At 43.1% G+C, this 13,564-nt stretch overlaps 1 protein-coding gene across 1 annotated transcript in view; it reads left to right on the forward strand.

The window, feature by feature from the left end:
- Window positions 1–13,564, forward strand: part of LOC122555270 (NXPE family member 3-like) — a 46,154-nt gene that overhangs the window by 17,510 nt on the left and 15,080 nt on the right. Inside the window, exon 2 of the mRNA XM_043701092.1 lies at window positions 583–792. Coding sequence (XP_043557027.1) covers window positions 583–792 — 210 coding nt within the window. The remainder of the gene's footprint in view (window positions 1–582; window positions 793–13,564) is intronic.

Genomic DNA, 13,564 nt, shown 5'->3' on the forward strand with positions numbered 1-13,564 from the left:
CTATGCTACTCTCCCCCCACCCCCACCCTCCTCTAGCTTATCTCTCCATGCTTCAAGCTCTCTGCCTTTATTCCTGATGAAGGGCTTTTGCCCGAAACGTCGATTTTGCCTGTCCTCGGATGCTGCCTGAATTGCTGTGCTCTTCCAGCACCACTAATCCAGAAACTAATTCAAAAGAGCCAATAATTAGTTGATGGCAGTGAGTTCTCAGTTTCACATGTAATTTGTTCTTTCTGTCAACTTTTCCAGAGGTACTAAAATTATCCAGTTGACAGCCATGTGTGCCGGATGCAATATTTAATGGAACATGGTTATATTCTTTAAATATATCCCATTTAGTGGTTTCCACTATAATGATTACAGATTCAATTTTAAAAGTGGGGTCTCCTGATCATGATAGACCAGTGATACACCCCAAATGGTGCATTTACCAATGACACAGACTTGTTCAGAATATTATATAGATATTTTTCCTTTTTGGATTTGTTTACTATCTGTGGCAACAGCTAATGTTCCTGGGGGGATTATCACTGCCTTGAAAACAAGTGAGAAATATTTCTGCACCTTTCTCTTTACTTTCAGCTCCTGCACTTCGAGAATGTGTCCGGGGACAGCCGATGGTGTCACCATCTGGTTTTTACTATCAGGATAAGTGGATGTCAACAACCTGCAATATTCGCCGCTTTGACACTCCTGCAAAAATTAAAGAATGCCTCCGTAGAAAAATTGTCTACCTGCTTGGAGATTCCACCATGCGACAGTGGTTTGAATATTTGACTCAGTTTGTGCCAGGTTAGGCCATGTCTCTTGTCCGTTTGCTGTGTACAGATAGTATCCAAAATCTAGCATTATTGGGATTGAAACGGTGCTGCTGTTCACATTCTCCCAGATTTTGATCAGGTAATCAGTAAAATCAGGCCAGTAATTAGAAGTTAGGAGTCTGCTATTACTATCATGTTTTATTCCTTTTTTCTTCACTTTTTTCCGGAGAAAGTTAAATCACAGAGTTGACAGCCATGTTTAATAACCCGTGTGTCATGGTGGCTCAGTGGTTAGCACTGCTGGCTCATAGCACCAGAATCCCAGGTTCAATTTCAGCCTCAGGTGACTGTCTGTGTGGAGTTTGCACATTCTCCCCGTGTCTGTGTGGGTTTCCTCTGCATGCTCTGGTTTCCTCCAACAGTCCAAAGATTTTCAGGTCAGGTGAATTGGCTTGCTAAATTGCCCATAGTGTTTGGTGCATCATTCAGAGGGAAATGGGTCTGGGTGGGTTACTCTTCAGAGGGTTGGTGTGGACTGGTCGAGCCAAAGGGCCTGTTTCCACACTGTAGGGAATGTAATCTAATCATGTGACCATTTGCGAGGTATTTGATGTTATCTCTTCTCATTACCCCAATTGTTTGGCTGTCAGACTAGTTGATTCTCAAGGCTTTGTGCAGAATTAATGCATTTCTGTTCCTTTTGAATGTGTCCACTGGAGTCTGAATGATGTGATTTTGATTTTCTGAGGACTGTACCTTCTGATTTCCTATCTCTAATCCAAGCTTCAGACTTGGAACCAAAGTTGATAAGTTCTATGCGCTACGCATGGAATTGTATCAACTCCTTTGATTCTACTTGTCTCATGGTCTTGAGCTGTGATGTTTGGTCTGAGGTCTTGCTGTAGTATTGGGATTTCTGCTTTCAACCTTCTGCTCATAAAGGAACCCTGCTGATGAATATCCATTTGTTCAAACTGTTGACCCATGCTTCAATAAAACTAAATTCTAATCACTGTCTTTGATCAGAAACAACATTCACTGCTCTCTCTTATTCTACATTGGCCTCACCAATGCAGCTATCTTGGTATCCATGACTTCTTACGAACATCTTCATTTTGGACCCTCTTGGATGACCCTGTTGATGTTCTGTCAGTATCTGCCAGTGACCTTTGCTCGGGACAATCACTTTTGCTCCCCATAACAATTACCATCCTTCCGGAGCTCTGGTTTCATTGGGCCAAGAAATAGTAGACTAAGTTTGGGTGAAGATTTGTAGCTCGGGTGCTCGTTGTTGTGGTTCTGTTCGCCGAGCTGGAAATGTTTGTTACAAACGTTTCGTCCCCTGTCTAGGTGACATCCTCAGTGCTTGGGAGCCTCCTGTGAAGCACTTCTGTGGTGTTTTCTCCAGCATTTATAGTGGCCTGTCCCTGCCGCTTCCGGCTGTCAGTTTCAGCTGTCCACTGTAGTGGCCGGTATATTGGGTGCAGGTCGATGTGTTTGTTGATGGAGTTTGTGGATGAGTGCCATGCTTCTAGGAATTCCCTGGCTGTTCTTTGTTTGGCTTGAATGTGAAGTGTGTTGTGAGGCACAAGTCCAGTAGTTTAAGTATGCCGTCTTTGTTGATGGGTTCAACGTCCTGTTGTCTGTTCTAAATGTCCAGAAGCAGTAATGCATCCATGAACATCAACTAGCCACGAAACGCCACGACCAGCTATCCTTAGTAGCCACACACGCAGACGACAAGCAACATGAATTCGACTGGGACAACACTACCATTATAGGGCAAGCCAAACAAAGAACAGCCAGGGAATTCCTAGAAGCATGGCACTCATCCACAAACTCCATCAACAAACACATCGACCTGGACCCAATATACCGGCCACTACAGCGGACAGCTGAAACTGACAACTGGAAGCGGCAGGGACAGGCCACTATAAATGCCGGAGGAAACACCACAGAAGCGTTTCACAGGAGGCTCCCAAGCACTGAGGATGTCACCTAGATAGGGGACGAAACGTTTGCAACAAAAATTTCCAGCTCGACGAACAGAACCACAACATAGTAGACTAACCAGATCAAATATGTATTTCTTGAGAGTCAAGCATGTCTAGTCCCAATCTTTGCCAAAACCTGCCCGGGAGACTCAAAGATAATAGGCCTCCATTGATCCCTTACTATTGATTACACATGTATAGTAGGATGATATAAAATTCTCAAATTTTTGTAAAAGGTCTGAACACCTTGCAGGCTGTTGTACATAAGCCCGACATTTCCATATTCCCAAGTGCCCTTTGAGAAATGTACAAAGAAATCCCTCCCTCATGCGCTCTTGTATTACCTGCGTGTGATTGAAAATAAGAAGACCATTTACTATGACCAAATGCTTCCTCTGTTCTTGATATTGGTGTAAGAGCTGGTTTGTTCGACTGTATTTTAACCAGCCATCCAGACAGACCCCGCCCCCTGCTCTGAGTGAATTGCACTGCTGCCTCCTGAACTTCCCAGAGACTTGAAAGGGAAAGGGTTCTGGAAGAGACCGAGAGAGTTTGGGTCCACAGTGAAGAGAGAAGGGGAAATCAGATCCCAAGAACCGGGTGCGGAGTTGAAGGAGTGCAGGGTTCTCCATTGTCTGCTGAAAAATTGCTGATGATATCCAGATGGCAGTCTCATACACATTGATACAAACCCTCATGGGTATTAATTGTAGAATTCTTCTGGGAATCCTCATCTAACTGCAACTGTAGGTAAGCATGGGCCAAGGACAGCACCCCACCAACTTTGTTTATAAATCCTCTATATGAGGGATTGGGTATTTATCCAGCTGTTTATTATTTGTTTGAATTGCCCACAAAGGCAATCCGACCATTCTGGCTTCACAATTGGTATAACCGGTACTTCCCATTTTACAAAGTGAACTAATCTAACCATTCCTTCACTTTCCACCCTCGTGATTTCTGCCTCTACTTTTGATAAAGCAAATGGCTTGAGGCAGGCCTTGCAGAATTGTGGAATTGCTTCCTGGTCAACATGCAAGGTAGCTTTCGCTCCTTTGATAGTTCCTAGACATTCCTGAAAAACTTCCAGGTATTTAGTTAGGGCTTCACTCAGGTGGCCAATTTCTTTTTTTATATATAATATATTTTTATTGAGAAAAGATAGATTTTTTAATATTACAATAAGTACAAAACAATGCAATTCAAAACAATACAAAAAAACCCCAAATAATAAAATAAATTCACAACTCACCCTCATGTACAATGTATAAACATATATAGAAAAATATATATATTTTTAAAAAACCCTAAACTAGCTATTTAACTAAATAAATAAATACCCAACAACAAACAAATAAATAGTAATAACTCTGCCCAGCCAAACAAAGCGCTCATACATTCACAGTTCCTGCTCCCTGGATATTGGACTCGTGAAACACAATCGTTATGGCTAGATAAAAGCCCTTGTTAGTGTGGCAGATAAACTTATGTCCAGGTATTCCAAAAAGGGCTGCCATGTCTTGTAAAAATTCTCAGTTTGTGGTGTACCATGTTTGTGAGAAAATCCAGGGGAATATGCTCCATAACAATCTTCCGCCAACCCGACAGGCCTGGGGGGTTTTCAGATATCCAACCTAGCAAGATATTCTTCCTTGCACAGAATGTGAGAATATTGAAAAGATTTTTCTTATGCACGTTTGCAGAAAATACAGAGGGCAGGCCCAAAAGGAGAGAGACAGGGTCTTTCTCCACCCCTACACCCAAAATCCTCTCCATTGCACCTGCCACAGCACTCCAATATGTTTGAAGGCTTGAAGCCTATCGCAAGACCAAAGACAATGGGTAAGAGTGCCCATGCAGACCTTGCACTTGGGACATGCTGAAGATACCCCTGGTTTAAATTTTGAAAAACGGTTTGGAGCCAAGTGGACCCTGTGGAGAATCTTCAACTGAAAAACATGGGTCCCATTGCAAATTGATATCTTCCTTGCATTTTCCCAAATACCCTCCCACCGTCTCTGAGGAAACTTCAACACCCAGTTCTCTTTCCCACATCTTGCAAAGTCGATTAGACTCATCTGAGGTGGCACCCCCAATTGATGGTATAAAGTACTGATAGAGAGTGTACTCTTAGCCCTTAGCAGCCCCCCTATCTATGTCTGATTTGCAGGGATCAGTCAAAAGTGTGGTCTTCTTTTGAATAAAATCCCTAACTTGAAAAAAACTAAAGAGGTCTCCATTAGATAACTCGTACTTCCGTACTAACTGATCATAGGACATCATTACATCTCCCTCAAATAAATTGCTCATGAAAGACACACCCCTAGCTGCCCAACGTTTAAATCCTGAATCTACCATCCCGGTTGAAAACCCAGCATACCTATTATGGGTGTAAACAAAGATGTTTTGCCAATATTGCCTTCCCTCTGCCGAATTGACCTCCATGCTTTAACAGTATTGATGACTATTGGGTTATAGCAATATTTCCTAACTGTCCTCATCTTGTCCAAAAACAGCAAACTGGTGAGGGGCACCTTGCCTGGGAGGCTTTGATATCTAGCCATATTGAAAGAGAATCCCCACAAACTCAATCACTGATATAGGACAAAAGCGAGCTTAGTTGGTAATGTTTAACGTCCGGAAGATCCACTCCCCCCAGTCTGTGAGGCAGTTGCAGTTTGGCTAATTTAATGAGGGACCGCTTATGATGCCAAATAAAGGAGCTGAACCAGCCGTTCAGTCTCCTGTGTTTGCTTATTGAAAATCAGGATGAGCATCCGTATAGCAAACAGGGGAGAATATTCATCTTAATAAGCGCTATCCAACCTAACCACGAGACTGGAAGTGCCTCCCATCTTTGAAGATCTTGTTTAATTTTTCCAAATAATTTAGTAAAATTGGCTTTAAACAGCCAATCCAGAACTGGAGTAATGAATATGCCCAAATACACAGAACCCCCCTATGACCACCTAAATGGGAATTTATATTCACCCTCAAGAGCTAGCTCCTTCATAAGACCACCCATAGGCATAGGCTCTGATTTAGCAAAATTAATCTTATACCCTGAAAAAGCGCCAAACGTGTAAATGCATTGTATCAGGCAAGGCACTGAGACTGCTGGATTTGACAAAAAAATTAGGACATCGTCTGCATACAACGAAATCTTGTATAATTTTGATCCCACGTCTGGAGCTGATATATTGAGATCCCCACGAATGGCCTCTGCCAACGGTACAATCACCAACGTAAAAATTAATGGTGAAAGGGGACAGCCCTGCCGGCTGCCCCTAAAAATATTAAAATTGCTTGATCATACCCTGTTGGTAATGACCGCTGCGAGTAGAGAACCTTTACCCATCTTATGAAAACTTCGCGCAGACCAAACCGGTCTAGAGCATAGAAAAGTTACAGCCACCCAACTCAGTCAAATGCCTTCCCTGCATCTAAAGAAATCATCAGTCCCTGTATTGACTGGTGTTGGCATGCTTGAATTACGTTAAGCAGCCTCCTAGCATTATTGGAGGATCTGCCCTGCCGGCTGCCCCTAGAAATATTAAAATTGCTTGATCATACCCTGTTGGTAATGACCGCTGCGAGTGGGACACTGTAGAGAACCTTTACCCATGTTATGAAAACTTCGCCCAGACCAAACCGGTCTAGAGCATAGAAAAGTTACAGCCACCCAACTCGGTCAAATGCCTTCCCTGCATCTAAAGAAATCATCAGTCCCTGTATTGACTGGTGTTGGCATGCTTGAATTACGTTAAGCAGCCTCCTAGCATTATTGGAGGATCTGTGACCCTTTATAAAACCCGTCTGATCCTCTTTAATAATAGAAGGTAACACAGTCTCCAGCCTTAACGCAAGAGCCTTAGAGAGGACTTTAAGGTCCACATTTAAGAGCAAGATGGGCCTGTATGAGGCACAGTCTTCCAGGTCCTTCCATTTTTTAAGGATAAGTGAAATATTGTCCCCTCTCAGAGATGGTGGGAGACAATCATAACTGTATGAATCGTTAAACATATTCAGCATCGGCCTGACAGTATACTTATAAATTCCTTATAGAATTCACGGGGAAGTCCGTCCAGACCAGGCGCCTTTCCACTCTGAAGCTGCCTCACAGCTTCCTGCACTTCTTGCTCTGATAACAGGGCATTGAGAAAGGTCTCTTGTTCGAGAGTCACACCCGGGAGCTTCAGATCTTTAAAAAAGGATTCCATTTTGGTCTTCCCCTCTTCACAATCCTCAGATTGGTATAACTTAGAGTAAAATCTCTGGAATGCCAAATTAATTTTTTAGAAACACATGTTAGGTTCCCAGACCCCTCCTTAATTGCCGTAATGGTTTGTGGGGCACTCCTCCTTCTGGCACGTTATGCAATGTATTTGTCTGACTTGTCACCATGCTTGTATAACCTTTGCTTTGCAAAAGTCAGCTCCTTCTTTGCCATCTGCATGAGCATGGAATTTAGTGCAGTCCGCAGTGCCATAATCCTCTGTAGTTTGACCGAGGGTCTGTCAAAATAAGCCTTCTCAGCTGCCTTCACCCGTGCTTCAAGGAGACGTTGCTGCTCACCCTTCTGCCGCTTCCTACTGTTGGAATATGAAATAAATAACCCCCTAGCATCGGCTTTGGAGTTTCCCAGAGAACAGATGCCTATCAACCTAGCCTATGTTGATGTCCAGGAAGGCCAAAGTTCCCTAGAGAAATACTCCACAAACTTATTATCTTTGGGGATAAAGGGATCCATTCGCCAGTACCTCGAACTCACTGTAACATCCTTAATCTTAACCAACAGGTACACTGGAGCATGATCAGAGATGGTAATATAACCAATGGTACAAGATGCCACCAGATCCAGGGTTACCACAGGGGTCAGAAAAAAAATCAATCCTCATGTGACATCTGTGTGGATTGGAGAAAAATGTAAAATTCCTACCTGTAGGGTGGAGACACCTCCAGATGTCCACCGACCCTAACTCCCCACACAGGCCCACAAACTATTTAGTTTGTACAGAGGGTGTCGAGGGACCTTTGGGCAACCTGTCTACTGTGGGATCCATAAGGCAGTTAAAATCTCCCCCTATAATGATGTGCCAGGACTCGAGACTTATCAATTTCGAAAAAGCGTCTACCAAATATTTAAGGGGATGAGCTGGGGGACAATAAACATTTAAAACATCATATTCTTCCCCATTTATAAAGGCTTTAAGAATTACAAACCTCCCGTATGTGTCTTTAACACATTCCAACAATTTAAATGGGAGATTTTTCCTAGCCAGTATAGCCACTCCCCTACTTCTGGTATTAAATGATGAAAAACAAACTCGGTCAAAGCCATTCTGCTGTAATTTCAGATGCTCCTTATCATCCAAATGTGTCTCCTGTAACAAAGCAATATCCACTTTCTCCTTTCTATGACTCAAGAGTACGTCCTTCCTCTTAATTGGTGAGTGACTTCCCTTAATCAAATCATTAGCCATAAACTTCTGCAATTACATTTAAATTCCAGAGAGGAGGAACCTGAACCACAAACTGCTGAGCCTTAGTGTCACATGATCCACCAAATATAAAAACTTCATTAACTAAAACCATTACATTTAACAAACCTACAAAGTTATTAAAAATTTAAAAAATGACAAAAACCAGAAAACAAACCAACGTATAAAGCGCCAACAGCACTGAGTAGGGGAACTCACTCCCTGCCCGGAGGGGCAACTACTCATCCCAAACTGCCCATAAATAGGCATCTAACCATCCCAACCACCTTCACTTCTCCCAGCTAGAGCCACACCACAAACACAAGCTGAAAAGAATAAACACCCCATAGAATATCGATAGGAATAAAAAAAATTCTCTTATAAAATAAAAAGGGGAAAATAAATACCCCACTCATCCTTTGGTATATCCTAACTTAGAAATTGAAAATGTACATCTTAATCACCACCAGACATAGTTTAAACCAAATTATTATCAATGGAGGAAATAAAAGAAAAATAAAGCTCCAACCGGACTTCCTCCGTTTCTTTCACAGAATGATAAACACATACCCAAACAACACTATTTATACATACAACAATTGTTCAAATTAGGTTAGTTTGTCCACAAAGTCTCTTGCCTTCTTCAATGTGTCAAAGAGATGTATGGATCCAACTAAGCTGATCCAAAGTACTGCCGGATATCTCAGGGAGTACTGAATCCCAAGCTCCTTCTGTCTTCTCTTTGCACCGTTGTAAGATTTTCATTTCTGGATCACCGCTGCTGATAAATCCTGAAAAAAACATGATCTCAGAGCCCTCATAAATTAGGGCCTCTGGATCCTTTCCCTGGACTCTGGAAGTCTCCATGACTCCCTCCTTATCCTGGTAACAATAGAACTGCACCAGGAGAGGATGAGGACGCTGACCCAGAACCAATCTCCGTGCTGCGACCCGGTGAGCCCTCTCTATCTTCAATCCTCTCATGCCAGCCTCCAAGTCAAGGAATGTCGGCAGCCAATCCTCGACAAATTCCACAGGCCGCTCACCTTCCTTACCTTCAGGTAGAGCGATGATCTGAATGGTTTTTCTCCTGCCCCTGTTTTCAAGATCATCCACTTGGACACGCAAATTATGGATCTGCATCTCCAGGGCTTGGATCTCTTCCTTGAATGAACTGGCATCAGCTTCCACCACTGTGACCCTGTGCCCCACCTCATCCGTCGTCTTTTCCAGGTCTCCCAGCTGTTGCTCATGCTTCTGCAGCATGAGAGAGATTGGAGCCAGCTTCTCTTCAATTTGCATCCCCAGCATCTCACGAGATTTCGAGAGCTGGTTCACCAGGGCCTGGAGAGTAATCAACTCTGAGGCTGCTGCAGGATGAGCTGCAGACCCAGCCTCGGATACTCTTCCTCCCTTTCTCGACATCTCAGGGTGGCTGAAAATACAGGTAAGTTAATTTTTAGATGTTTCTTGGGACTCCATGATCTTTCTGGACCATCCTGCTCCTACTGCGATACAAAACTCTGCAGTGCCATCTTTTCAGATTGTCGCCATCTTAGATCCCCTCAGGTTGCCAATTTCTAATCAATTGAGGTGAATCTTGGCTTAGTAAAGTTTCGCTTTGGTTGGTTTCCCATTTTCGGGCCAGTTTTAGTGTATTGCGTCCGTAGTTGTGAATGGGTTTTGAGAAGGTTTGTAGCTCATGTTGAGGAATTGGATATAGGTTTGCTCGCTGAGCTGAAAGGTTCATTTTGAGATGTTTCATCACTATACTAGGTCACATAATCAGCGAGCATCCGGTGAAGCTCAGACTAGAGTGAACAGCCACTGGGGAACTTGAAACCAGCAACTACATCAACACATGTGAATCTAATTCTGAACCACAAAAGCAATCATCCCAACACTCACAAACGAAGATGCGTTAGAACATTATTTCAATGAGCCACCATACACTGCAGCACAAAAGATCTACAAAGAGCAGTGGAAAATCACGTATACAGCATATTCAAAAAGAATGGGTACCCAATGAACACAGTCTACCAGTTTGTCAGCAACAAGCCCAAACAAGAAGACAAAATGCATGCAGAAACCCTAGCCACTCTCCCCTACATCAAATACATCTTGGAAATGACTGCCAGACCACTCAGATCTCTTGGCATCATGGTAGCCCACAAACCCACCAACACACTAAAACACACTAATGAACTTGAAAGATCTTGTACAGACAACAAGCAAAACTAATGACATTTTCAAACTAGATCACAAGAACTGTAACAAACACTACATTGGACCAACAGGTAGAAAACTAACCACCAGGATACATGAACATCAACTTGCTGCAGAAAGACATGACCCACTATCACTAATATCCTTACATACAGATGAGGAAGGACACCACTTCGACTGGGACAACACATCCATCCTAGGGCAAGCCAAACAGAGATACGCTTGAGAATTCCTAGAAACATGGCATTCCAACTGGATCTATCAACAACACATTGATTTGGACCCCATTTACAACCCTCTAAGGAAAGGAACAGGAAATTGCATCATCACGGGAAATGACATCACTAATCCTTGGAAACCTAAACACATAACTAGAAAGTAAGTCACTAACACAAGCGCTTCACTGGAGGCTCATGATGATGGTACTGTTATGATGATGAAATGCCTGACAGTGAATCTTCCAGCTCAGCGAGCAAATTTACATCCAGAACCTCAACCTGAGCTACAAATCTCCTCAAAACACGCAAACAAAGTTATATCCTAAATTGATAAATATTTGTCATTCTAAGTTCTCATTCTAGCTGAGGTCTTACCCAAACTGAAAGGTCGGAGTGCAGAGCAAATTCTGTTAAAGAATGATTCTGCAATCACTGAAACAGCTTTGCTACTATCAACTTGCTTTAGAACCATGTGACTATTTCACCAGACATTTATTTTGATTGGTTATGATTGGGATGTTGCTAAGCAATTTAACTGCTCTAAGTCAGGTGTAGGTGGGCTTTCTAGGGTGCGCACTCTCCTGGACACTAGCCCATGAGTTCTCTTATGCACTTAAGGCTTAGTGGGACCCTTTTGCAGTCTCGTGTCCACATACAAGCTGCAACTATAATAGCTTGCCTGTCCAGATTCTAAAATAAATGTTTACAGTTTAGCTTTGTTTTGGGGTTTTGTTGTGGTCTGACCTAGCGTCCCTGTATTCAGGGGATATGTTCTGAGTGAAACTATGCAATTGCCTTCTGTCAAGTGGTGTCCTCCAAGCTCAGTCAGCCTGGTGAGGGTGTCCACTTCCATCAGCTTATCTTGTAAGTCACATATTCCACTTGCTGCACTATCAAATGGCAAAGCCAGCTGTAATGCCTGTTTAAAGTCCAATTGCGCTTCAGCTAGTATGAATTTTTGCATGGTAAATCATTAATCCCACATACCAAATGATCTCTCAGCAGCTCATTAAGGGTTAAACCAAAGTCGCATGTCTCTGCCAGTTGTCTTAACCTCATCAAAAATCCTGACACAAATTCCCCAGGTTCTCAAACTGCCAAATTAAACCAATAGCATCTCAGAATTAGACGAGACTTGGACTTGTAATGTTTATTAACTAAATCCATCAACTCTTGAAAGATTTTAGTATCTAGTGCCACAGGAAATGTCATGCTCCCAATAACTGATAAAACTACAGGTCCCCAAGCTGACTAGAGAATTAGTCATTGCTTTCCATTTGGCCCAATGACATTTGCCTGGAAGAAATATTGCATTCTTTCCACATACGGGGCTCAATGAACAAGTCAAGCTTCCCAAAATAATGGTGTGATGCCAGAAATGCTTACCTCAACTCAAGACGACTGTTGCAATCACATTTCTTCAAACGCATCATTTTTATTTCTCATTTCCAATGGAATAACTCCACAGAGGCTGGTACATGTGCAGTGTCCTTGACACTGGTCTGCCTTCCTGAGGGCCAGCTGTCAGAGTGAACAGAACCTCTGACACTGCTGTTTATCTTTTTTTCTTTTTTTTCTTTTTTTATTTTGTTTTTATATTAACCCCCACGGCGGTAGTGCTTATTTTTCCCCAGCACCCATGGTGTGTGTGTGTAGGTGTGAGACACAGTGAGAGACACAAGGTGCACGAATCTTTATTCAATTTCCACCACCAGGAAGATAGGAAAACACCCGGGTGGCCAGTGACAAGCACTGCTTCACATCAAAGGGCAGTGCTGTGTGATCAAAACAGTGAAGGGGAGGGGAGGGATTAAATCAAAATAGAGTTGGAGGGGGAAATAATGCACTCCACTCCCTGCGGCACCCACCTACCCCTGAACAACTCTAGGGTGTTAGTAGACACCGCGTGCTCCTTCTCCAAGGACACCGGGGCCCTATACTGCTGTTTATATCTGTCAGCCAGCACTCCCTGATTGGACCAGATTAACAGCCCCTGTCAGGAAACTCATATGCTGAGGTCAACCTGACTGACATTGTCACAATCACTACATACTTAATGATCAGCAATTTCCCTTGTGTAACTAGTTCCTTGATGTCATCAGAATCCTTCAAAACGTCCAATTTAAATGAACATTGCCCTAGTCTTGTCCCAGTGGGGAGGTCTTCTTCATCTTCAGCATTCTGCTATTCCAGTTGTCTGGCAAGCAGTCTTATCCCAGCTGTTCATTTGGCTAAGTGTGAGAGTAAGTGAGGTCTGCATATGCTGGAGATCAGAGCAGAAAATGTGTTGCTGGAAAAGCGCAGCAGGTCAGGCAGCATCCAGGGAACAGGAGAATCGACGTTTCGGGCATAAGCCCTTCTTCAGGAATCTAAGTGTGAGAGTAAACTGGTCCTTGCATCTGAAGATCTCTGTATGCAGACCTTTTAGTTTGATGCTCACGAAATCGACCTTCACTGGTTTCAGCTATGACCAGCCCTCCCTTTCATTTTCTTGCCAGCTGTACTGGTCTCTGTGGCTACTACATGGCAATGATTTTAATGATCAGTGTGCCAACTTGGATCACCTTGTGCAGAATATCCATGCAGCCAGGCACCTTCAAGGGAAGGTTCACCATGACAACCATTTGGTTAAACAGCAAACTGCTGCACTGATGTCTCATTTAAACTTGATCTTGAAGCCTTTTACTTCCAGTTTGATGGCTCAGAATCTCTCTTTCATTCAAAGTTTGTGAGAAGATTTGTAGCTTGGGTGCTCGTTGATGTGGTTCTGTTCGCCGAGCTGGGAATTTGTGTTGCAGACGTTTCGACCCCTGTCTAGGTGACATCCTCAGTGCTTGGGAGCCTCCTGTGAAGCGCTTCTGTTATCTTTCCTCTGGCATTTGTAG

This window comes from Chiloscyllium plagiosum, chromosome 12, assembly GCF_004010195.1.
Source record: "Chiloscyllium plagiosum isolate BGI_BamShark_2017 chromosome 12, ASM401019v2, whole genome shotgun sequence".
In the NCBI taxonomy this organism is placed as follows: Eukaryota; Metazoa; Chordata; class Chondrichthyes; order Orectolobiformes; family Hemiscylliidae; genus Chiloscyllium; species Chiloscyllium plagiosum.